The following is a 25,534-nucleotide window of genomic DNA, read 5'->3' as shown; positions in this document are numbered from 1 at the left end:
ATCAAATTACCAATGGCATTTTTTACAGAACTAGAACAAAAAATCTTAAAATTTATATGAAGACACAAAAGACCCCACATAGACAAAGTAATCTTGAGGGGAAAAAAAAAAGATCTGGAGGAATCAGACTCCCTGACTTCAGACTATACTACAAAGCTACAGTAATCAAGACAATATGCTACTGGCACAAAAACAGAAATATAGATCCATGGAACAGGATATAAAGCCCAGAGATAAACCCATACACCTATGGTCAACTAATTTATGACAAAGGAGGCAAGTATATACAATGGAGAAAAGACAGTCTCTTCAATAATTGGTGCTGCAAAAACTGGACAGCTACACGGAACACTCCCTAACACCATACACAAAAATAAACTCAAAATGGATTAAAGAACTAAATGTAACACCAGACACTATAAAACTCTTAGGAGGGGCTTCCCTGGTGGCGTAGTAGTTGAGTCCGCCTGCCGATGCAGGGGACACAGGTTCGTGCCCCAGTCCGGGAAGATTCCACATGCCACGGAGCGGCTAGGCCCGTGAGCCATGGCTGCTGAGCCTGCACATCCAGAGCCTGTGCTCTGCAACGGGAGAGGCCACAAGAGTGAGAGGCCCGCGTATCACAAAAAAAAAAAAAAAAACCTTTTAGGGGAAAACACAGGAAGAACACTCTTTGACATGAATCACAGCAAGATCTTTTTTTCTTTTAAATTGTTTTCCTTGTTTCTATTTCATTTATTTCTGCTCTGATCTTTATGATTTCTTTCCTTCTACTAACTTTGGGTTTTGTTTTTCTCCTTTCTCTAGTTCCTTTAGATATAAGGTTAGATTGTTTGAGATTTTTCTTGTTTTTTTTTTTTAATTATTTATTTTTGGTTGCATTGGGTCTGCTGCTGTGCACAGGCTTTCTCTAGTTGCAGCAAGCGAGGGCTACTCTTCCTTGCAGTGCAAGGGCTTCTCATTGTGGTGGCTTCTCTTGTTGTGGAGCACGGGCTCTAGGTGAGCAGGCTTCAGTAGTTGTGGCACACAAGCTCAGTAGTTGTGGCTCACGGACTCTAGAGCACAAGCTCAGTAGTTGTGGCGCACGGGCTTATTTGCTCCATGGCATGTGGGATCTTTCTGGCCCAAGGCTTCAACCTGTGTCCCCTGCATTGGCAGGCAGGTTCTTAACCACTGCACGACCAGGGAAGCTTTTTTCTTGTTTCTTGACGTAGGCTTGTATTGCTATAAACTTCACTCTTAGAACTGCTTTTGCTGCATCCCATAGGTTTTGAATTGTCGTGTTTTCATTGTAATTTGTCTCTAGGTATTTTTGATTTCCTCCTTGATTTCTTCAGTGATCTCTTGGTTATTTAGTAACATATTATTTAGCCTCCATGTGTTTGTGTTTTTTACGCTTTTTTCCCTGCAATTGTTTTCTAATCTCATAGCATATTGCTCAGAAAAGATGCTTGATATGATTTCAATTTTCTTAAATTTACCGAGGCTTGATTTGTGACCCAAGATGTGATCTATCCTGGAGAATGTTCCGTGTGCACTTGAGAAGAAAGTGTAATCTGCTGTTTTGGGATGGAATCCCCTATAAATATCAATTAAATCTATCTGGTCTATTGTGTCATTTAAAGCTTGTGTTTCCTTATTAATTTTCTGTCTGGATTATCTGTCCATTGGTGTAAGTGAGGTGTTAAAGTCCCCCACTATTATTGTGTTACTGTCGATTTCCTCTTTTATAGCTGTTAGCATTTGCCTTATGTATTGAGGTGCTCCTATGTTGGGTGCATATATATTTATAATTGTTATATTTTCTCCTTGGATTGATCCTGTGTAGTGTCCTTCCTTGTCTCTTGTAACATTCTTTAACTTAAAGTCTATTTTAACTGATATGAGTATTGCTACTCCAGCTTTCTTTTGATTTCCATTTGCATGGAATATCTTTTTGCATCCCCTCACTTTCAGTCTGTATGTGTCCCTAGGTCGGAAGTGGGTCTCTTGTAGACAGCATATTTATGGATCTTGTTTTTGTATCCATTCAATGAATCTGTGTCTTTTGGCTGGAGCATTTAATCCATTCACATTTAACATAATTATCGATGTGTTTGTTCCTGTTACCTTTTTCTTAATTGTTTTGGGTTTGTTTTTGTAGGTCCTTTTCTTCTCTTGTGTTTCCCAGTTAGAGAAATTCCTTTACCATTTGTTGTAGAGCTGGTTTGGTGGTGAATTCTCTTAGCTTTTGCTTGTCTATAAAGCTTTTGATTTCTCCATCAAATCTGAATGAGATCCTTGCTGGGTAGAGTACTCTTGGTTGTAGGTTCTTCCCTCTCATCACTTCAAATATATCGACGCCATCCCACAGTGACTTTTCTCCAGGAGGAAATCGGCTTTGGCAGTACTTTCATGCCCAGTGTGGAAACCAAAACATAGGGATTGGACTGTAAGCTGCTGCCTCTTCTGTTTTTTTCAGGGCATATTTTTTCCTACTTCTTGAGAGCTGTGTTCAGTGATCGTGCACAGCTCTATACCCAGCTCCTAGTTCCTGAGTCTGTCCCTTAGCAGGAACTCAGTGATGTTGGCTGGCTGGACAGACAGACAGATGGACGTTGGTGGAAGGTCTTGTCTACGCAAAGCTGGCAGAAATACACGGGTCTGCCCACTAAGGACCACATTCTTTCTACAAACCACATTGTCCTCTCATTGGTAAGGGCAGAAAATGGGTACATGGGGGACTGGGAAGAGGGCAGAATGGCTGACTGGTTTTTGTGCATCTACTAGGCACTGGGTATCTAATAGAGTTTATCTTTTTCATTCAGCCCATGAACTTTTGCAACAAAGACAAAAATGAGAAAAACTGGGGGTGGGCACCCAGCCAGCCTATGGGCACACAGGCGGGTAGCAGAAGAGCTGGGCTCCTAAACAAGTTTTGTCTGACTCCAGGCTCCAGCTCACCTCCTGCCTACCAGGAAATGCTACTGGTGTGACACTAGTCAACACGGAAGCCTGTATTTTCACTCCTTTGAGTTCTGTCTCGCATTTGATAGAACACCACCAGGGTAAAAACCAGAGACCCGCAGCCCAAGTCAGGACAAGAATCATTTAAAGAGTTGATGGAATGCTGCTCCCAAGGGTGGGATCCGTACCTTTCTCACACTCACAAAAAAACAAAGACCCAGACTATGAATGTAAGGGATTGAAAATCACCATTAACTGGTTTTGACTTGCCTTATGCCCCAGCATTTGTTCTGTAGTTTTATCCTCCTCAACAAAATACAGTCAGGAGCAAAATACACAATACACAGACAGTCTCCGCTCTTCAGAGCCTATGAGCCTAATCACCATGGTTCACTTCACCCCAAAAGAAGATGTTTTACCAAAATGGGGTGAATAAAGGATGGAGAGGCAGACTGGGATACTCAATTTTTGTTTTCGATTTGATTTTTGCCCTTTCTGCAAACTCAAGGGTGATATTTAAACACTGTTGCAATAGCAGCGGTCACGAGCACTTCCAGAGCAAATGTCACAGTTAAAAACATGCCTGTGCAGCCTGAGGGCTTCGGGTGACAGGAAGAAGCCGTACTCTGTGTCATGCATCACTTGTCACTCCAGCTCACGCACTCGGCAGAGCCAAAATAAACCCAGAAACCACTAGGCTGCATCTGGGGTAAGATGCCCACACTTGACCAACAACACAACACAACACGTGTTATGTTGGCTCTGAGATCCACAGAACTACTGTCCCCAACACCATCCATGTGGGGCACCCCTGCAAAGCCCCAAGTCACAACTGAATCCAGGCAAAAAGCTGCCCTCCCAGTGCTGCCTGGTCATGAACATGCCCAGACCATCAAAGGAAGACCCTGGGGCTTTCACAAAAGGCAGGGAGCTCTGCGTCAACACCATGGTGAGCGCTTAGTCCACTGGAACAAGGACAGACCACTGGTCCCCATCTGAACCCTCTTCCAGGGTCCCAGGCACCTCATCCTCCAGACCCAGGTATTGGCCAGCAGGATCCTGCTCATCTTGGTAGGAGGCAACCACATCAGCAAGCAGGTTCTCACCCGCCCAACCTCATTCCTCCTCGGTCCATTCCTGCCCCAGGCATGCCTGCTGATCAGAGAAAGATGCGCCCACTCTCAGCCCCATGGCTGGGTCCCCATTGCCTCATTCCTTCCCCCTGGGCACAGTCACCCGATCAGGGTGGCATGTCTCTTGCATTTCAGGACTCCCAACAGCTGGCTTTCTGGCGTCAAGGGTCAAAAATGTCCCCTTACTGGGCCAGCAGCTTTCCCTGCAGCAAAGCTCCTGGGCTTGAAGGCTTGCTTCAAAGTTGGTCTCCTTATGACCTAATCGGAGGGTCACCATGCTCCTCAAGGAGCTCACACCCATGTGGTTCATTTTAACAGTGAACATTGTTCATTTTGAAGTGAACCCCTCCCCCTTCCTCCTTTCCACCCCAACATCCCTCAGACATGTCGTCACTCTACACAGTGGTTAAGGCCTAGGGCTCCAAGTTCAGAAAGGTGTGTGTTCACATACCAGCTCTGCCAGTTAGGAGATGTCTGGCATGGGCAAGTTAATTCCCCTCTTTGTGCCTATTTCCTAATTCACAAAGGAAGGTACTGCCTACTTCACACCCTCTAGCTCAGGGGGGTGCTCTGACGCCTAGTGAGCCCATTTGAGTGGACTACTCTGCAGAACGCTTTACACCAGGAGGGCTCACTCCTCTTCTGCAAGCCTGCCTCTCCCACCCCGCACGCTCTCCCCCAGCAATGGCGACAGGCAGGGGAGGAGAGGCCACTGGGACAAACAAGATGTGCTTGGTTGACCGATGGCAGCCCCACAGACACCTGCCCTGGCTCTCCTCATCCTTCTCTGCTCATTCTCTCTGCCCTTTCTCATCTCACAGCCCCCTGGCCTCTGCCCTCTCACAACCACGCTGTCCGACCCTCCCCCGCCGTCCTTGGACGTCCACATTGCATCAGCTCCCCGCCCCCTTTCGGATGATGTGACCTCTCTCCCACCAGCCTGCATAGCGTGTTCAGGGGCACCTTCCTCGGCGCTGCTCTGACCACGCGGTCCTGCTCAAGGACCCTCAAGGAGCCAGCCCTCTCCCAGGGAGGACCACATCCACACCCCTCAGCCTGCTGTTCTTAGCTTTCTTCACATCCCGTCCCACCTCCATCTGCTTCCCTGGATGTCCCCGGACTGGATGATTCACAAGTCCAACCTTTCATCGACTGGTCTCAACCTTTATCCCAGCAGATTCATTGCTTGCAAAGGTCTCTCTCCTTGAGTCTTTTAGAGCCCATCTCACCCTCAGTTCCTTCACTGAGTTTTCCTTGGTCATGCTAGTGAGGCTTGATCTCCTTGCCCTAACTCCTCTAATCCTTTGGTTTTCAACCTTATTTGTGACACTAGCCTGGTGCCTGGTAAACACAAAAGGAGTTTACTCGATAAATGGGTACCGAATGAATGGGCTGCAGTTAACTGGCATGTCAGGAAAACGTCACTACCCTTCCAGATTAGCCATGAGCCCAGATCTGGGGAAAGATGTCGTTGGAAATTTAAATCTAGACAAGACTCTCAGAGAAAGTATGCTATTTAAAAAAACATCATTGGGGGTTGTTTTAAAATCAGCACCACACGAAAGATAAATTTGGGTTCAACCTAGATTTCCACACTCCATGTTTGCTCAAAGCTGACCAACCCCTATGAGCAACGTTAAGCACACGGCAGGATGCCACCCTCACAAGGGTGTGTCTATGTGATGGGTGACCACATACAGGTGTGTATCTATACATGTCTATGTACACTAGCAAGGATCTTAATGATCTAAAGATTAATCAGACGCTAAGTGTCACAGAGTACAACAGTTGAGGAAAACTTAGCTACATAGGCAAATGTATGAAAATGTGACTATATAAAGGGTCACTTAAGTCCATGCAGAATTTATGGGCACTAAAATGTGCTACAATTATAGTATGTCTAATTTCCATCCCATACAAAACGCGCCCACCCTCTCCTGGGGCTGCGTGTCTGGACACTGGTACCTCAGGCGTGGCCATCGGGGCCACCAGCAGGGAGGCCACCACTACAACCTGTCTCCCAGGCCCACGTCCACGTGGGAATTATACACAGCGCTCGGAAGTGACTTCAACACTCACGGCCCATCCCTACACCCTGCTGTGAGCATTTAAACACCACGAAGTGGTGCTGCTAGGCAAGTGTGCACACTCGCTACATAGTTCTGCTCCTATTGGCCAGTGCCAGGTAAACTTAGACGTGTGTTTACACCTCAGTGAAAACACTACACCTCAGTGACAGAAGAATAACTAATTTGGGTAAAATGATGCACAAACAAAGGTTCCAGGATCCCCAGTGTGGGTCTCCGTTAGAGTGAAGGTACATGGCAGGAAAGCCAACTTTGGATGTGGAGGAGGCTCAGAGGGCGGTCCTGGGACTGAGGCTTGGATGCCCCAGAAAGAAGCAAGGAGAGCGAGGTGGCTGCTGGGCACGGAAACACTGAACTTGAACTACAGCTTAATCATGAGGACAAGCTCCCAGCCACCCAGGACCACCAGGCAGCGTCTAGGAACACACCGCAGTCGGCAATCACGTGCACGCAAAGCCTGCTCACATGATCGTATTTTTGAAATTCCCAAATCCAACCCCTTGGCTTCTTCTAAAAAGGCCAACTGAGGATTAAGGAGGCAGCAGACCTTCAGGAACAAAAACAATCCCACTAACCTGGGGGCAAATCGCCCATGAAAGAGCTTTATGGATTTAAAAGGCTAGGCTTAGGTCCCTAAGAACTTGGGAAGCAGGGTCACAGCTGGTTGAATATAGACTTTCTTAGAGTCCCTCCCCAATCACAGGGTTTGTCTTCAAACCTGTGATTGTGCTGGTGGCTTATATAACCTCAGTCCTTTGGGGTAAAGAGGTTAGGGAAAGGCAAGAAGAGCACTAGTGAAATCAGGACAGCCTGTAATCACTGCTTCCCAGGGAAGGTAAGAATAGTGACCACGGCTGACCCATTGTGCTCGCCACGCCACAGTTACTGGCCTAGGCACTATTAAGTGCTATACACATACACACACTCTTTTAATCCCTATTTTTAAATGGAGAAAACTAGCCTTTAGGTAGCTTGCCCAGGGTCATAGAACAGCAAGTGTTCTATGCTGGGCTTCAAGTTCAGGCCACGGGTACTAGAGTTTGACCCATTCACCATTTGGCTGAATGTTCAGGTCTTGGCTGTTATTCAAACTAGAAGGAAGGAAACTAACACATAATGAGCACCTACTGTGCTAGGCAGTTGCTAAATGATTTTTCACGTTATTTCATCTAATCCCTTCCAACAACTCCCTAAAGTTGTCAGGATTATCTCTGGTTTGGTTTTTACAGATGAGAAAACTGTAACTTGCCCAAGTTCACCCAGCTTCTAATAGCAGAACTGAGATTCAAGCCCATGGCAATCTGACTCCAAACCCCTTGACGAAACAGGTGAATTTCACGGAAGTAAATGCCTCAGGGACCTGACAACATCTCCAGTCTTACACACTCGATTCTATCATTCAAGTGTCCCCCGTTTGTCTAGCTATCGGAGGAAGTGACCATGAGAGGTGTGTCCGGCTATAGTCTGTTTTGTTGACCACTTAGTTACACCCTATGGGGTTCCTTGTTCTTATGCAATGCTGACTTTTGGTTGTTTTCCACGTAGGGTGTTTGTTGTCTCCCCAGCTAGATTTTAGCACCGTGAGGACAGAGACATTGACTAACATTTCCTTGTGTGACCCCCTCCCCCCGCGCCCAGTACAATGCTAAGAACAGAGATGGGGATCAGGAAGTATCTTCTGAATAAAGAGAAGCCTTTTAGAACTGTGCAGCTCAAAAGTAACTCAAGAATTTCCAGTTTCTTCTACAGCAAAGAAGTTGGGCACAGTAGCAATTTGCTGCTTTCAGTCATCAACTCAAGAGGCTCCTGGTGCACACATGCCTCCTTTTAAGGGTAGGTGTTCCTCCTGGAATTGTCCTTGTGACAACATCTGCAAAGGCTCAGTCCTGGTCTAGGTGAGACCATATGCCAAGGCTCCTCTGCTCCCCTTTCCCCGAGCGCCCACCTCACTGCCGGCTTCTCCACCCAAAGGTCCCTCTCACGACAGAGCTGACAGTCAACGACCATAGGCTCCTAGAACTTCCCCAGTGACTCAGCCGGGGAAGAGGAAAGATGAGGGGCATCTTTCCAATCACCAGGCCAGAGAGGAAAGATGAGGGGCATCTTTCCAATCACCAGGCCAGCAGAGATGCAGACCATACTTTCTCCAACTTCTGGAGAAAGTGAAGAGCTCCAGGCAGATGCTTTGGCACTTCCACCAACTCCCAACCAGATGCCAGCTCGCAGCAGCCAACAGATGAACCCAAATGTCTTGTGTGGTGTTGCTGCGCTCAACCTTACCACTCCCTGCCTGGTGACAGATGGTGAAACCAGAAGAACTGTTTCCTTTGTCTGATATGTCACGAGCTGTCATTCCTAAAAGTAATTCATGTGACAAAACATGTTTCTAATTCTCCCAAGTTTTCTTCTGAGTCTGGTTGGGCTTTCTTGGTGACAGCTCTCCCCTTCCAACTTTCAGAGGTGAAACTGAGACCAGGGGGTTTACTCACAGGCAGGCCCTGGAAGAGTGATTTCTTAAAGTGCTACCACAAGCCAGACCCACTTCAGGGTGCACATCCAGAAACAGGCTGGGCTCTAAGTAGATTTTTCCAAAGAGCCAACTTCATAAGGCAACTACCCCTGCCTCATTATCCCAGAGAGATCTGCAGAGAAAAAGAAATCTAAACCTTGCACCAGGAAAACTATTAATCACCCATACCTACCACCACCCCAAGAACGCAACGCCATCAGCTCTCGCCCTGGGATTCAGGGAGTTAATCAGGACCTACATACATGAGGTCATCGCCCCTCCTACTTGGCCTGACATTTCCACCACTAGTCACTCCATAAGTAATGCCTTACGGTCTAATCCCTCTCCTCTTAAGTGTGAACTCAGGAACTTTTCTATTCACTACTGTAACCTCAGAGCTCAGAACGTGGGTTGGCACAGAGTAGATATTCAATAAAAATTTTTCAAACAATAAATAAAGGCTGTGGTGCACTGTCTCAAAGAAACCACAGCTCCCAAGAATTGACATAAAGGTCAGAGTGCTTGGCCCTGTAAATGGAGAGTACAGCCCTTAATCTGAGGTTGTACCTCATGAGATAGACAGCCAAGGGGATGAGAGCCTTCATTCACTGACTCTCATTTGTCCCATTACCTGCTGTCAACTGGGGAGACACCTGGAGGCTGGCCAGAGTGGATGCAATCCAGGACAAGCAGAATTCAAAGAGAAACAGAGACTGGATGGCCAGGGGCCTGTGTGGTTTACTCGCAAGCGACAGACATCTGGCCCACAGTGGGGGCACCCTCGTAAAGGACTTGGATTTTTGTGGAGTAGCATGAGAATACAGGGCCAGCGTTCTTGGGCAAATAATGGGATCCCCTCTTCCCTAAGGAGAGAGAGAAGAATTCCAGAGAGAGGAAAGTCAATTATCACAGTCACAAGGGCTGTTTGAGCCCCACCAGTCCCCACTTGTTACCATGGGTCGGTGCCGCTTGCTAAATGTAAGGGGCCTGGGAGAAAATGTGGTAACATCAGGACACCAGGCCCTTAGGAGAAGACTTCTTACTCCCGGGACCCATCTCCTGACGGTAGGGGCTAAGTCAGTTCTGTGCTCTGCCACCACTGCCACTTCCTACACTGAAGAGAGGAGCCATCCAAGGCACACAGAGATTAAAAAGCTGCTTTGTGCCTATCTCTGGCAAAAGGCCCTTCTTGGCATCAAAAGGAATTAGAATGGTCCCCAGGACCTTAGGAGCTGCATCACGGCTCGAGTCAAAAGGACCACATCAGCAGGGATGCTCCAGAAACCAGGAGCTCTGGGAGAGGTTCCTACAGCCAGAACGACCAGAACATTTTCTGAAATGAAGAGCTGACTCTAAAGCCAAGAATGCTGAACCCTGTAAACCGAGGGCATGGCCCCCGAATCCAAGGTGGCTCTTTACCAGATGGACAGGACCTGATTTATGTACAGGAAGCCCTTGCACTCTCTGAGTGTCACGAGGCAAGTCCAGAGTCCTTTTTTCTTTTTTTTTAAGGGCACGTAAAAGCCCACATTTGCACAAAATTTCAGTTTTCAAGGCACCTGCACACCCAGCATATAAACTGAGTCTCAAAACCATCCAGTGAGGTGACGAGCCGGATGCCCACAGCACAGGAGAGGCACAGAGCCTGGGAGGGGACCGTCCTTTTCTCCATCTTGTAACTGAGTTGGCTCAACTTGCTGAAGTTACAGAGTAGATCAGCAGCGAGGTAACATCGGGACTTCTGATGGTCCCATTCGCAGCCCTGCTCTCTTCCCACAGAGCTTTGCTGAGCCACGACGAGCCACCAAGCAGCCACGCAGCCCAAGAAGACGTGGTCTGAGACCCAAGATGAACCAGGGTCTGATGGGGTCCTTTGCAATGGGGTTTGTTATGTAACTGAGAGATGCATCTGGGTCATCATAAAATGGCTAACAGTTACTCTGTACCTCTTACCAGAGTTCTTTCTGGACAGTGAGTCAGAGGCAGTGCAATGAGTGGAGAGAACATCAATGTCTCTGGGAGTCTCTCAACAAACTTACACTGGTGAGCTGGGCCCTGCAGACACAACTTCCTACCCCCCACAGTAGCCTTGAGAGAACCAAACATTCCCAAGGAGGACTCTCCTTGCTCCACAAATAAAGCAAACCATTGTCAAGATGCCTGTCCCAAGGCCAGAGGCCGAGAATGTCTCTTGGTGGCCCGGTCTTCCCAGGCCTTACCCCCTCAAGTCAGCCAGCCCGAAAGAGGGAGGAGCTCTACCACCTGCAGCTCTTCCTGAGGACCTGCTTCCAAGGCCATAGAGTTGAGGAAGCAGGTGGAGGGGATTTTCTCAGGAGGCCCACTTACACATAAAAGGTGAAAAAGATTAGTAAGAGGGTTGGGTCAAGCTGCACTCTTCCCCCACCCACCACCCCCATCCTCCCGAGGCCACAGTTGACATGTTACTTGATGGCAATCACAGAACATGCTCTGGAATGTGACGGAAGTCAGCAATGAGAAGACCATTCCCCAAAACATAAAACCAGAACACCAGTCGTCCATCTTTCCATTCACATGTTCTCAGTCCCCACCACGTGCCAGGCATGTGGCCTCTTCCGGCCTGTGTTCTATGAGCAAGGTCTTTAGGGGGGTGACCTATTTCTAGAAGGGTGGTGATGTCAGCCCCAACCTAACTCATCAGCAGAGACTGGACAGGCAAGTCTGCTTAAGTTCCTGACCTATGGTGTCAGGGAGGAGGATCTGTCAGCAAATATTCCCAGGACAGCAGCTGGGATGAAAGAAAGGCCCAGAATCCAGAGATTCTGGAGTCTGACGGGGAGGGAGAAGACGGATGTGCCTTCAGGGAATGTCAGCGGAGACTCATCTGGTTCAGGAACTTTCGCAACCCCTTTGACTTTAGTGTCCATCCTGTGAGGCCGGCTTCCTTGTTACAGAATAGGTAAGCTGATGCCCAAAGAGAGCAGGTGTCTAGCCAGAGGCCCCAAATACGGGGGTCAGCAGAGCCGGGTCAGGGTCTCATGGCTCCCACACCAGGAGTTCTCCAACTTCAGGGCGCACCACAATCCCCGGCAGATAATCAAAACCACAGATTCCTGAGCTCCACCCTGGAGAGGCTGATTCCTTGAATCTGCCCCGGTGCCCAGGCATCTGCATTTCTAACAAACACCCCAGGTGGTGCTGGTGGTTCATGGAGCACACTTAGAGACAACTGACCTCCACTGCCCCAAGGACAGAAATCAAGAGCTAATTCTCAGCTGCTGGCTTCCCTTGGCATCCCAGGCAGGGACAGATGGTGGGACCAGTGTGTGCTCCTGCCTAGCTCCTCGGTAGAGAAGCAACCGGCCCCTGAGTTCATCGAGTGGCTCCACAAACATGTCCAGCCTCAAACAGGAAGCTCGGGACAAAGGTCTGAGGAGGCGAGGATTGCTCAAAGGGCAGCCACCACCCCAAACAAACAGCCCATTGCGACGGACCCTGCTTTAACGCCATGACTCATGGAGGCTCACTTCCTATATTTCTGAGTTGATGGGCACAGCAAATGGACCTGAGCGCAGACAGCAGCTTCCAGAGCCAGCATGGGAGTCCCGGCCATGCCAACACCGCAACATGGAGCAGAAATCAGGAACTTCCAGGGGAGAGGAAAAGGAAAAAAAAAACAAAAAGGAAGAAAAATAACCTGCAACCTTGCTCCAGCTTCCGTGCCCGCTCCCTTCTGGAGCCGGCAGGGTTGTCTAGTTAAAAGGGATCTCCTGGAACTGTAAAGGGCTTGTGTTCACCTCCTCTCTAGAGAAAGAATCGGATGGGAGCCAAAGCAAACACCGCTCCACTCGTGGTTGCGAGGCACACTGTCTAATCCCGAGAAGTTGGTAAGCAAGTGAGGGCCAGCCCTACCTCCCATCCCCCTCCCGCAAACACACATGGTGCTGGTGCTCTCTGCCCTTCCGCTGGGGCAAGACCTCATCTTGAACTGTGTGGGGCTCAGAGGCCAAGCTACAGTTTTTGCAAAGCCTACTAAAGGAGAGATGCCTGGAATAAGGTGGGGAGGCAGAAGAGCCAGGATGGGCTTCCAGAACCTGCAGGAGACCTCCGACCTCTGAATGACTCAGCAAAGACAAAGGCCTCCGTCCTGAAGAACAGAGAGAAAGGAGATGCTCCCTTGGGTTAAGTTTGGGATGGTGCTAGATAGAAGTCAGGAGACAGAGAAGAAAGAAGAGGAGACACCCGCTTTCACCTTAGCCCTACAGTTCTTCGTCATCCCTGATGGGGAGCTAACCAATTCGCATGGGGCTGTTTGATGTTGGGGGTTGGGGGAGGTGAAGGCAAGGGAAGGACATCCTGTTAACAGTGTTGTTGGATAAAGATCAAGAATCAGGCAGTGGAAAACAGCTGTGTCCACCTGATAAGCCTGGGCACCCCACTTCCTTCAGTAGAGTCTTAGGTTTGTAAGACTAAGGTCTGATGTGCAGGGACGGGAACTGGCCCAGTACCTATGTCATCCCTAAGACCCCAAAATCTTCACCACAGACAACCGGTCTCATCAACCACATACTGGGAAGATAACACCGTCTCCCGGCACCAGCACAGCTCTTAGTTTGAGCAGCTCTCAAGAGGAACAAGTCTCCATCAAGATACTGCCTGGAAACTTCCAGAAAGGCCCACCTTCCCCTATTCACCCAACTCCTGGTCACTTTGCTTGTTGAGAATCGGCTCATAACCATCACCTCCTCAGGGAAGCAGTCCCGCTGGCTCCCCGCTACACTCACTCTGGGGTGTGTCCTCCCTCCCACACGCTGTGACCCCTGAATGTCCTGTGCACATGTACCCTTAAGCCTGCCACACGGTGGTACCGGGAGCAGTTAAGTGTTGGCCTCTCCTTCTAGATCAGTGGCCAATTACCTTTATTGATGATATAGTAGGGACAGCATCTGTTCTTCATTTAGCAGACAAACTCTGCTGGCTAAGTGCCCTCCACTTACTGTCTCATTTACTCCTCTCCTCCACTACTGCAGGAGCCAATATTATCTCCATCTTACAAAAGAAGAAGCCGAATGTTAGAAAAGTTAAGGGTCTTGTCCAAGGGTACACAGCAGAGCTAAAGATGTGTTCTCAACTACCCTGGGTCCAGCAGAGTTCAAGGCACCCCGTAAGGAATGAATAGCTTTTTCCACTGAAAGAGTAAGATTGAGTCACGTCAGAAAGACAATCCAGGCATGAGAGTCCCTTCCTGCAACCACCTGAGCTCTCAGCTGAGTGGTCACCTTAATTCCTTTCAGGAAAGGAATACCTGTTTATTAATTTGTCCATCCATTTTTAAGCGCCTGTTATGCCCAGAGCCTTGACGTATGGGAGAGATGTATTAGTCAAGGTTCCAGTCCTTTGACAAGTTTCCCATTTAGTAGGAAGAGGAGGTGGAGGAAGAGGGGGAGACACAAACCCTAGAAAAAAGAAGGCCAGTATCCACAGAAACTCAGGAAGCACACAGAAGGGCAAGGACTGCTTTCCTCCAGCGCAGAGACTGAGGAGATGACGGCAGGGGTGAGCAGTTACCCAGGTACCCAGCCAGAGGGAACACCTCCCAAGCAGTGTATCTTTCTGTTTTTGGTGCCAGTGGTAAAATATACATATAGCATGACTTTTACTGTTTTAATCATTTTTAGCTGTACACTTCAGTGGCATTAAGTACATTCACATCATCGTGCAACCACCACCTCCATGCATCTTCCCAAACTGAAACTCTGTACCCACTAAACACTAACTCCTCATTCCCTCCTCCCCCAGCCCCCCAACCACCATTATACATCTTGTCTCTATGAATTTGATTACTCGAGATTACCTGTGGTATAATAAAAATATATTTGGTCTTCATTTCTGGTTCCTGGCACAGAGCTCTAAACCCTGGGCATTTCCTGAGTGATAGGACTGTCCTTTGTTATACATAAGGATCCTGTTTCCAAGGACTGTCCTTTGTTATTCATAAGGATCCTGTTTCCGTCACACCTGAGGTTAGGCTATGAGGTGACTTAGAGTGGGACCCCTCTAGAGCCTCAGGATGGACGTGGTTTCCAGAAGACCAAGTGATAAAGTTTGGGAACTTTCAGCCCCACCCTCCCCCCACCCCTGAGAAGCAAAAGGGAACTGGAAATTGAGCTCTAGAAAAACTCTTGAACAAGGAAATTCGGTGAGCTTACAGGCTGGTGAACCCATCACATCAAAGTGCTGGGAGGGTGGCCCACAGAGGCTCTGGCGTCTCCTCCATTTGGCTGTTCCTGACTTGTAGACTTTAAAATAAACCAAGAAAAACAGTGCTTACTTGAGTTCCCTGAGCCATTCTAGCAAATTACAGAACCTGAGTAGGGCTCGTGGGAACCCCCAACTTACAGCTAGTCAGTCAGAAGTCTGGGTGGCCCCCAGGACTTGCAGATGGAGACAGTCTTACGGGACTGAGCTCTTAACTTGTGGGGTCTGCACTAAGTCATTAGTGTCAGAGTTGAACTGAATTGAATTGTAGGACAGCCAGCTGGTGTTAGAAAAGTGAAGAATTGATTGGTGTCAGAAAAAAAGACAGCTCAAAGACAGGTAGAATCACAGAGTGTCTGTTTTTTGTGACTACCTTATGTCACTCAGCATGACGTCTTCAAGGTCCAGCCATGTGTGGCACGTGTCAGAATTTCCTTTCAAGAATGCATAATATTCTATCATATGTATATTTCATATTTTAACAATCGTCCATAGATGAACACTTGGGATCCTCCCACCTTTCAGCTATTGTGAAGAACGATGCTATAAACATGGGTGTACAAATATCTGTCCAAGTTCCTGCTTTCAATTCTCTTGGGTAACTACCCAGAAGTAGAAATGCTAAATATATGGTAATTCTATTTTTAATTTTTTGAGGAAATGCCATACTGTCTTCCATGTGACTGCACCATTTTACGTTCCCATCGGCAATGCACCAGGGTTCCAATTTCTCCACATTCTTGCCGACACTTCTTACTTTTTTTTCTTTTTCTTTTTTCTTACTGATAACTGTCTTAAGAGGTATGAAGTGGCACCTCATCGTAGTTTTGATTTGCATTTCCCTAATGTTGAGCTTCTTTTCATGTGCCTATTGACCGTCTATGTATCTTTTTTGGGGGGAGAAATGTCTATTCAAGTCCTTGGCTCATGTTTCAATTGGGTTGTGTTTCTGTTGTTGTTCAGCTGCAGGAATTCATTATATAGTCTGGCTATTAACCCCATATCAGATATACGATTTGCAAATATTTTCTCCCATTCCATGGACAGCCTTTTCACTCTATCGATAGTGTCCTCTGATGCACAAAAGCTTTTAATTTAGATGTAGTCCAATTATTTGCTGTTGTTGCTGACGCTTTTAGTATCACATCCAAGAAATCACTGCCATCACTGCCAAATCTATTATCATGAAGCTTTTTCCTTATGTTTTCTTCCAAGAGTTTTGTAGTTTTTCCCAATACCATCTGTTGAAGAGACTGGTGATAATTATGTGTCCATGTAGGTTCATCAATTGTAACCAACGCACCACTCTGGTGGGGGTGTTGAAAATGGGGGAGACTACACCAGAAGGGGGTGTAGGGAATATGTAAGAAATCTCTTTACCTTCCTCTTAATTTTGCTGTGAACCTAAAACTGCTTTAAAAAGTAAAGTGTATTTTTTTAAAAAGGCTGTCCTTTTCCTCTTGGAATGGTCTTGACACCCTCGTTAAAAACCATTTGACCATATATATGTGAGGGTTTATTTCTGGACTCTCTATTCCTTTGGTCTCTCTGTTTGTCTTTATGCTGATACCACACTATCATGATTACTGTAGCTTTGTTATTAGTTTTGATATCAAGAAGTGTCAGACCTCCAACTTTGTGATTCTTTTCCAAAATTGTTTTGGCTATTCAGCATCCCTTAAACTTCCACATGAATTTTAGGATGCATTTTTCTTCATCTGTGAAAAACATCATCAGGATTTTGATAGTGATTGCACTGAATTTATAGACTGCTTTGCCTAGTATTGACATCTTAGCAATATTAGGTCTTCCAATCCGAACACAGATGTTTTACCATTTATCTGTGACTTCTTTAATTTCTTTCAGTAACATTTTATAGTTTTCAGCATACAAGTCTTTCACCTCCTTGGTTAAACTGATCCCTAAGTATTTTTTGGATGCTACTGTAAATGGAATTGTTTCCTTAATTTCCTTTGTGGATTTTTCATTGTTAGTGTATAAAAACACAGTTGGTTTAGCAATTATACTCCAATAAAGATGTTAAAAAAAAAAAACAACACAGTTGGTTTAAAACGTTGCAAATTTGGTCTGCTTTGCGTTCTCAGGTTTGCAGAAAGGAACTGGGTACTGGGAGGCACAGCAGTTGGGTGGGGTCAGGGCAAGGGTGAGCAAAATGGCCATGAAACTTTCTACCATTCTGAACGTGGTTTTTTCTTGGTTGGGCGTTTACTTGGTTGCTGTAGATCTTTGACTGATTTCCAAAACTCCCATAGGGAAGATATTTTAGCAAGTTTCTAGTTTATTTAATGTTTCTGTGGGGGAACAAGGGTCTGGAGCTTCCTGGTCCACCATCTACTGATGTCACTCTCCGAGGCTTTAGGCTTAACCTCCAAGCAGTGTATCTTCAAGGAGAGAATCAAGAAGCCAGACTGGTCAGAGCAGAGACAAGGCTGGGAGGGAACAAGAGACAGGCTGGATGTGAAGGACGAGGGAGGAAGGGTCCTGGATGCTAAACTGGACACTCAGACTCGATTCCACGGAACTGTCAGGCCCTGAAGAATGTCTGCCAAGGCAACGCGGCCAAGACAGAAGTCAGGCCAGGCCAGCCAGAGCCTCTTCTCATGTAGCGCACTGAGCTGAAGGTCAAAGAAACAGAAGGATTAGGAGCTTCTGCTGTGGTTCCACCTCACAGGCCTTCAGGGCTGCCCTTAAGGTTCTATTTTCTTAAGGTTCTAATTTCAGAACCTTAAGTGAATCAGAATTACGAGCCCCGCCCCAAGCCCATCCTCTCCCCTCAGTCTGGAGAGTGAGTGGCTGAGCTCCCAGCTGCATCTGCCTGGGAACTGGACCCATCACACAGCAGCACAAAACACACCAGCCCTGACAAGAGCCTGGCTCCAAGCAGGAGGGCGCCTTCCCACAGCACACTGCTCCTCTCTCCTAGAGATCGCAAGTCTAATAGTGAGCCTCACCTGGGAAGCCAGGTAAAAACACAGGAGCCTGGGCCCCTCCCCTGGAGAGGCTGATTAGGAAGTCCAGGTGAAGGCCCAGGCATCTGTATTTGGTCCCGGCCCCAGAGGTGAGGCAAATGGTCACCATCTGGGAGAGCACTGGTCTAGCTTCCTTCCCAGAGTCGCCAGACTCTAAGCTCATCCACCTGCCGGCCGGCATCTTTGGTGAGGGCTTTGTGATGAAGGAGAAACCAGAACTGGAATTCGGTTCCACTTTACCTTCCCCAGAAGTTTCAAACTAGAAGTTTTATCTGACCCACAATTTTAAAACATGGAAAATAATAATAATAAAATAAAATTTGGGGGCTTCCCTGGCGGCGCAGTGATTGAGAGTCCACCTGCCGATGCAGGGGACACGGGTTCGTGCCCCGGTCCGGGAGGATCCCACATGCCGCGGAGCAGCTAGTCCCATGAGCCATGGCCGCTGAGCCTGCACGTCCGGAGCCTGTGCTCCGCAGCAGGAGAGGCCACAGCAGTGAGAGGTCCGTGTACCTCAAAAAAAAAAAAAATTTGAGTTTTATCAGCATTTTAAAAAACAGATTTCATCAGCCAGACACGAAGACAAATATTGCATGATTTTGGTTATATGCGGTACCTAGAATAGGCAAATTAATAGACATAGAAAGTAGAATAGAGGTTACAGAGGAGGACTTACTGTGTAATGGGGCACAGAGTTGTTGGGGGTGATAAAAGTATTTTGGGTATAGACACTGCTAATTCTTACACAACATTGTGAAACTATTTAATGCCATTGAATTGTACACTTATGAACGGTTAAAATTATAAATATGTCTATTTTACCGCAGTTAAAAAAACAGATTTCACAATAAAATCTGGATTTCTGGTTTCTCTTTAAAGAAAAAACAAATGAGACGATCTGACAGCACTGGTCATGCTGTGTATGGGAACAGCTGGCAGAGGCTCAAGCAGCTGCCACCTTCAGCTGGGACACGTGCTCTTACGGTGCTGTGACCCCTCCACACTCCAATGTCACTTTTCCTTTGTCACACTTTCTACGGCCTGGATGCCCCTATGAGCATTTGAGGGTTGGTCCTGGTTCCACCCCTTCTCATTTCAGTCTCCACTAGCCTTGCTCTGCTCTCCCAGCCCCTGCCTGGTCCTCTCTTCCAGTCCGAAGGGGAGACCAGCAAGTGGTCAGCCACATGGGCAGGTGCTTCATGTGCCTTGACAATGACAACAAATGAAAGCACAGAAGAGCTTGCCTTCACCTCCCCAGATGTCACTCAGAGCTTGAAAGTTTCTCTGACATTGCAACAGCCAGATTGATAAGCCTGGACTTTAACACACCCAAGTGCCCAGGAGTCTGGAACAAGATGAGGCTGACCATTGACCTCATGACCTGGACTCTTGAGTCAGCCTCTGGACCACCCAGCCTCGCTGGGTGACAGATGATCGGCCAGTCCAGTAAACGCAACCTCCTCAAGACTGGACTCACTTTCCTAGAGTCCATCTTTGTCTGCTAGAACCTGATTTCCAAATGCTTGAAATACGATGGGGTTCAGGACACAATACCCCCAAATTTGGTACCTTGGCATAGTGAATATTTTAAGCTGAAGCAATTTGAGAGAATTGAAAAGCAGGAAGGTCACTCTGACCCCCTCCCCCGAAACAAGCCTTAAAACCCTCCTGTGGGGCTTCCCTGGTGGCGCAGTGGTTGAGAGTCCTCCTGCTGATGCAGGGGACATGGGTTCGTGCTCCGGTCTGGGAAGATCCCATATGCCGCGGAGTGGCTGGGCCCGTGAGCCATGGCCGCTGAGCCTGCGCGTCCGGAGCCTGTGCTCTGTAACGGGAGAGGCCACAATGGTGAGAGGCCCGCGTACCACAAAAAAATAAATAAATAAATAAAACCCTCCTGTGGGAGGTGCCCTCCTGGTCACAGAGGAAGGGAGCATCTTTGTCTCATCCTTGTCTCTCAAGACCCTTGTCTCTGGAGATAAAGAGGCACTTCCTCCAAGAATCCTGACAAAAGGCCTTGCTCAGTGGCCCCCCGGTTCTACAGACCTCAGACTCCTTAACCTATCACATTTCTCCACCACTGTCTGCTCTCCAGCAAATCTGGCATAGAAGTGCACAAGTCTAACTCTTCCTTCATTTCCTTACAAAGACTCCCGTGTCACCTAATACTTATAGGAAATAATTATGGATGATTTTCTCTTATTAATCTGACTTCGTCAATTTAATTTTTAGCTGGGGACTCTAAGACAGTCAAGGAAAACCTCTTCCTCCCCTACAATTAGCATCGTTGTTCCAGACATGGTGGGAAATGTTGCTAGTCTGTAAGTGTAAAATACATGCCAACTTCCGAAGACTCGCCATAGGAAAAGAATGTGAACCAGCTTGTTAGTAATTTTATTACATTGATTACCTGTTGAAATACTATTCTGGATATATTGAGTTAAACCGAATATAGTCCTAAAACTAATTTCACTTGTTTGTTTTACTTTGGTAAAAAATTTACATTTTACCTGGGTTTTTTTTTTTCATTTTACCTGCTTTTCATGCGGCTACTAGAAAATTTAGTCATATATATGGTTTGCATTTGTGGCTTTCATTATATGTCTATCAGACAGATAGACCGTGGCTACTACAGAACTGATTTTGTAAGGTTACCGTAATTTTTTTTTCTTTTTTTTTTGGCCATGCTGTGCAGCTTGAGGGATCTTAGTTCCCCAGCCAGGGACTGAACCCAGGCCACAGCAGTGAAAGCTCAGAGTCCTAACCACTGGACCACCAGGGAATTCCCAGGTGACTGTATTTTCTTTTCCTCGAAAAGCAAACTGATTCTCTCTAGACTTTTTCTGGGTGGCGCTGTGCTATGACCTGCCCAAGGGTCCCGGAGGAACTCCCTTCTGGTCTCAGGGCTGGAAGCTCTTCATCGGGGCTGGGGCTGCCTTGAAGATCTCTTCTCACTCCCACATCTCCCTCGCCCTGTACCACCAAGCCGTCCCCAGACTCTCACACGAGGCTCTCTTCCCAGCCTTGCTCAATAACCATGTGTCCACATCACTCAAAACCCCAGATGGTTTTCCCTGGAAACAATGGAACCAGTGTTGTTAACACTGCCGGGCTGCTACCACCTGTGTGATGGTCACAGGGAAGTGCCCCAGCTGCAGTCCAAGACTCCCTGTCCTCCCTCACGCCAGCTCAGGATCCACTGGTTTCTTCTCCCCAGAGCCTGGAGCCCCACCTTCCTGAGGCTGAGAGAGGGAGAACCAGCCCCTCAGCGACCAGCACGTGGGGAGGCACTGCGAATGCCTGGAACTTCAAAACAGAAGGCAGGTGCTAGCTCTCAAATTCTAGAGAAACTGCTGGACACTTTATCACCACCGACAACCCACAACCCTAGAGACACAGGGCCAAAACTTGAAACTCAGAATCCTGCCTTTTTTTGTTGTTGTTTAATATACGCTTTGTCCACCTGAAGACTCAATAATGGCCCACTGACAGGGGCTCTGGGGGTGGAGCTAGCTTCAAACCTCCTTTCTATCACTCAGCACCAGTAGGACCCTGGATAAGGTTGCTCCGTTTATCTGGTCTCAAGTTCCCCGCCTATAACAACAGGGACAACCCCACCCACCTCAAAGGTTAAAAAAATTAAATAATGCATGAAGAAGTGCCTTGCACATAATAGGCGTTTGATAGATATTAGCTTCCTTCCCCTTCAATCTTCCCATAGCAATGCCACGAAGAAGATACTTAAAAACCTCATGGCGAACTGAAAACAAATCCTCTATACTCTCATCTGGTTGCTTCCTGTATGTGTGCTTTTTTAAATCTGAATGTTGGTGCCTGATACAATTTAAGAGGGTGGTAGGAGAACTGTGCAAAGCAGGGATTCTCTTTGCAGCCCTAGCACAGCGTCTGGCAAGGCAGGTGCTTGTTGAGAGAAGGAATGAGTGTTGGATTTAGGCCAGCAGGGACTGGCGCCTCGTGGAGCCTATTAGCGAAGCCCTAGAAGAGAGGGGTCAGAATTACCATGAAACAGGGGTTTGGCTGATCAGTGTGATGTCTGCGGCCACAAAGAGTTATTCTCTGGAAAGATGCCTCCAATCTGTTTAGATAGCTTTGTGGAGCCTTTTTTTTTTTTTTTTAAACTTCAAAGCGCAAGGTGTTCTGTTAATATCTCTTCTCCATTCGGCCACGCTCTCCTCAGAGAGAAAGGTTAAAACATATGCCAAGAACCAAACGCAGTCACCTCTACGTGAGGAAGCATAAACAAGTCAGCTTTTCATATTTCTTTTTTTTTTTTTTAACTTAGCAAAGTGGGTTAAGCCTAAAAGAACACACTAAACTGATGGCTCTGTGATACAAATATATGCTGTCAGGGTGTTTTTAAATGTAAAATTCTTAGCATTTTCTGACCTAAGTGGGGAGTAGGCATGGGCAATGAGTAACTATTCTTACTCAATTTTAAAGATATATTTGGTTTTAAGTTCCTTTACAGCTGTGTGCAGAGGGGTCTGAAAACCAATTCGGTTTTGCTCCATGGTGAACAAAAAAAAGTGTTGGGTTCTCTTATCTCACCAGGCCACCTGAGGGCCCAGTTAGCTCTTCTGCCCTCCCCAAACAATGGGTTTGGGATTGCAGTGACCCTGTCTGAATCCCGTTGGGGCTGCGAATAGTGAGATTTAACCCTCTGGAAGCTTGAGAAGTCCTGCGCATCGCTCCCCAGCTTTACCCTCCTATGAAGAAAACATCCAATAATGTCAAACCTGCCAGCAAAGCTGCAATGAGATGTTCAAATTCACAGTCACATCACCTTCAGGAGGGGGTTGGTACATGTCACCCTTAATACCTATTTTTTTAATTGCCTTGAACAAAAAGATCCAACCTGTTTCATCCCCAGACTTCAAATCCATTCAATCTTCTGAACATTCAAACCCACAGCTTAAAGAAAACTGGGTAAAGGATTTTATGTTGCTTGTTTGTGCTGAAGAAGCCCTGTCTGTTGCTTTCATTGATTGCTTAAACTATTACCCAAGTGGCAGGCCTTACTGGCCTGAAAAAATTTAGCTCAAGTTACCTTTTTGGTGGCAAAGATGAACAGAATGGAAATTTACCTTTAGGGAAGTTTGGAAATTTCTGACTCAAATAAGAACTTCCTAGATGAAAGCTTAAATATTCTAAATGCAATGAACAGGTGAGAGAAAACAAGCCTACAAGAACTAAGGGTTACTGGTCATTTGTTAAATGCATAGCCACAAATGCATGTGCTTGGGAAGAAGTGAGACGCCAGGCAGTGGTCCAGATAAAGAAGGGCCCCGAAAGTAGTTGCTTCAACCTTTCAGAGACAGCAATCAGACTCACGACATGCCCACCTTTCTGGGTCATATCCACACTGAGATGCCAAGAATTTGAAATTCTCCTTCCCAAAAGAAGGAAAGACAAAGGAGTAAGATATGAGCTTTCCAGGTCTTTCCAAGGTTTCTAGACCTTGAAAATTCAGAGCAAGAATTCGACTCCATCCTGCTGCCCTTGGCTCTAAACCCCAGGGAAGGAGGTTGGCACAAAGCATTGTTCCCACTGTCCTGGCTTCAGCTGTGTATAAAGAAGGTGAGAGCAGCGCCAATGCCACCAGGGCCCCGCTCTGCCTTTCCATGTGGTGCAGGAGATACTGTGCTCTAGGAAAAGCTGGCTGGACAGGAAAAAAGCACCTGCCAACCTCTGATGACACAGAATAGTCTGACGCCCAGGGGCTGCTCCCCGGGAAAGAACAGCTTTCCTGTCCAAGCTGGTGAAGTAAGTTCAGGAATGAGATCATAAAAACAGCATGTGTTCCAGAAGCACCCTTTCTGCTGGTGGACGAGAAACTGTGAGTGACAGCAAAGGTCCCTCCTTTTGTTTCCCCACTTCTCTTACACAGTCACCCAGTCATAATCACTCACTCACACTATCAGTCACACCCAGCCACAGTCACCCAGAGTCACAAACACACTGAAGTCAGAAAACTACAGTCTCCACACAGGGAGGCGTGCGGTACAATCAACACACTCAGTCCCACAGGGAACAGTACCCACTCTCTACCCACCTGATTGCCAAAGACAGCTACGGAGCAGGCTGTTGACACCTCATTAGCCCCGAACCAGACAGAAGCAATGCGGGAGGGCATGCCCAGGATGAAGACCTGGGCCACGGAGCAGATGACCTGGCCCAGCACAGTGACTGGGAAGAGATGTGGCTTCAGGCTGCCCAGCTTCACCCAGGCCCCCAGGCAGTTGAGAGCAGAGCCAGTGAGGGCGATGGTGCGCAGGCCGAACTTCTCCAGGAGCCAGGCCACCGGCAGGAGCAGAGGAATGTAGGTCAGCATGTAGCACATGGACAGCCAGTCGATGGCAAAGGCACTGACCCCATAGAAGTTCATGAAGATGTTATTGATGGAGCTGTACTGGATCCACTGGAAGGCGTTGCACATGGAGTAGCAGCTAAACACCAGGACCACAGCCCATCGGCGCTTGCTCACCTTGATCACGCTAAGGTCCTCAGGGCCCGAGCTACTGGGGTGGGCCAAGCCACTGGGTAGAGCCAAGCTACTGGGCTGGACCGAACTACTGGGGTGCGCAGAGACACTGGGGTGGATGGAGACGCTGGTATGGGCTGAGACGCTGGGATGGGCCAAGAGGCTGGGGTTCTCCCCGAGGGCGGAAGTCTGCGAAGGGGTACCATCGCGCTCTTGCTGGTTAGGCTCTTCATTCACCATGACCACAGCCTCTCCTGGAGCCCTAGACAGGTGCTGAGGACTCTAGTGGCGTCGTCTGGTCACCTAAAGCTGACGTAGCACTTACCCGGCCCGCCCGGAAGGAATAAATGGAGTCCCCAGCCTGCGTAAAAGCCGCGAGTGGGGCTCTTCTGCTCACCCCCAAGCTTCTGCTCTCACTTTTCCTTGGCGTCCTCTGTCCCTGACTGCTGTCCCCCAGCTTCAGACGCCTCAGCCTGGTCCTGGCTCTCGGTACCTCGAGTCCTCCCGAAGCGCCTGTCGACGTTCACTCCTCCGTCCTGGAAACAGTTCTCTCCGGGCGCAGCCACTCCGCGGGACTCCGGTCGCTCCCGGGCGGACTAGCGGCCTCGCCCCCTCCGGCGCACGTGACCGCCCCGCCCCCGCCCCGCGCGGCTTCCCCACCCACGACCCACCCGCCCGCCCCCGCCCCCTGCCCCTCCCGCCTTCGCCGGCCGCTGGCCCGGCCATACAGTGGTTTCGCCACCGCCTGCGGGTGCATTCCTCCCCCACGCCCCGGGCACCATGGAAACCGCCGGGTTAACCCGCACCCGGGCACTGCCCCTCAAATTCATTTGTCCCCTCCCGGGGGACTCCGCAAGAAAAGACCCTCTGTCCTTCCGAGGTGATCCTCTAAATAGAGTCTCCTCCTTGCCGGTCCGCATGCCCTGAGCGCCCACACGGATGCCAGGCGCCCCCAAACTGCTCTGTGGTATCCAAGAGGGATTCCCGACTTTTTGCACTTGGCTGGGCTCCCCAACCCTTGCTGGACTTTCGGTATAAAAAGACATTTGTAGATTTCCCGGGCTGGCTGGGGCCGGGAGTAAAGGCGAGCTGCGGAAAACTCGCTTCGCTCCTCGATTTCCCTGCGAACCTGG

General features: G+C 48.1%; 1 protein-coding gene across 1 annotated transcript in view; it reads right to left on the bottom strand.

The window, feature by feature from the left end:
* Positions 1–24,971, bottom strand: part of FLVCR2 (FLVCR choline and putative heme transporter 2) — a 62,451-nt gene extending 37,480 nt beyond the window's left edge. Inside the window, exon 1 of the mRNA XM_030831813.3 lies at positions 23,973–24,971. Within this exon, the coding sequence (XP_030687673.1) occupies positions 23,973–24,641 (669 nt within the window). The 5' untranslated portion in view covers positions 24,642–24,971. The remainder of the gene's footprint in view (positions 1–23,972) is intronic.
* Positions 24,972–25,534: the final 563 nt, after the last annotated feature.

The sequence above is a fragment of the Globicephala melas genome, chromosome 2, assembly GCF_963455315.2.
Source record: "Globicephala melas chromosome 2, mGloMel1.2, whole genome shotgun sequence".
NCBI classification, from domain to species: Eukaryota; Metazoa; Chordata; class Mammalia; order Artiodactyla; family Delphinidae; genus Globicephala; species Globicephala melas.
Note: the sequence above shows the minus strand (reverse complement) of the source record. Positions and strands in the feature narration are given on the sequence as shown.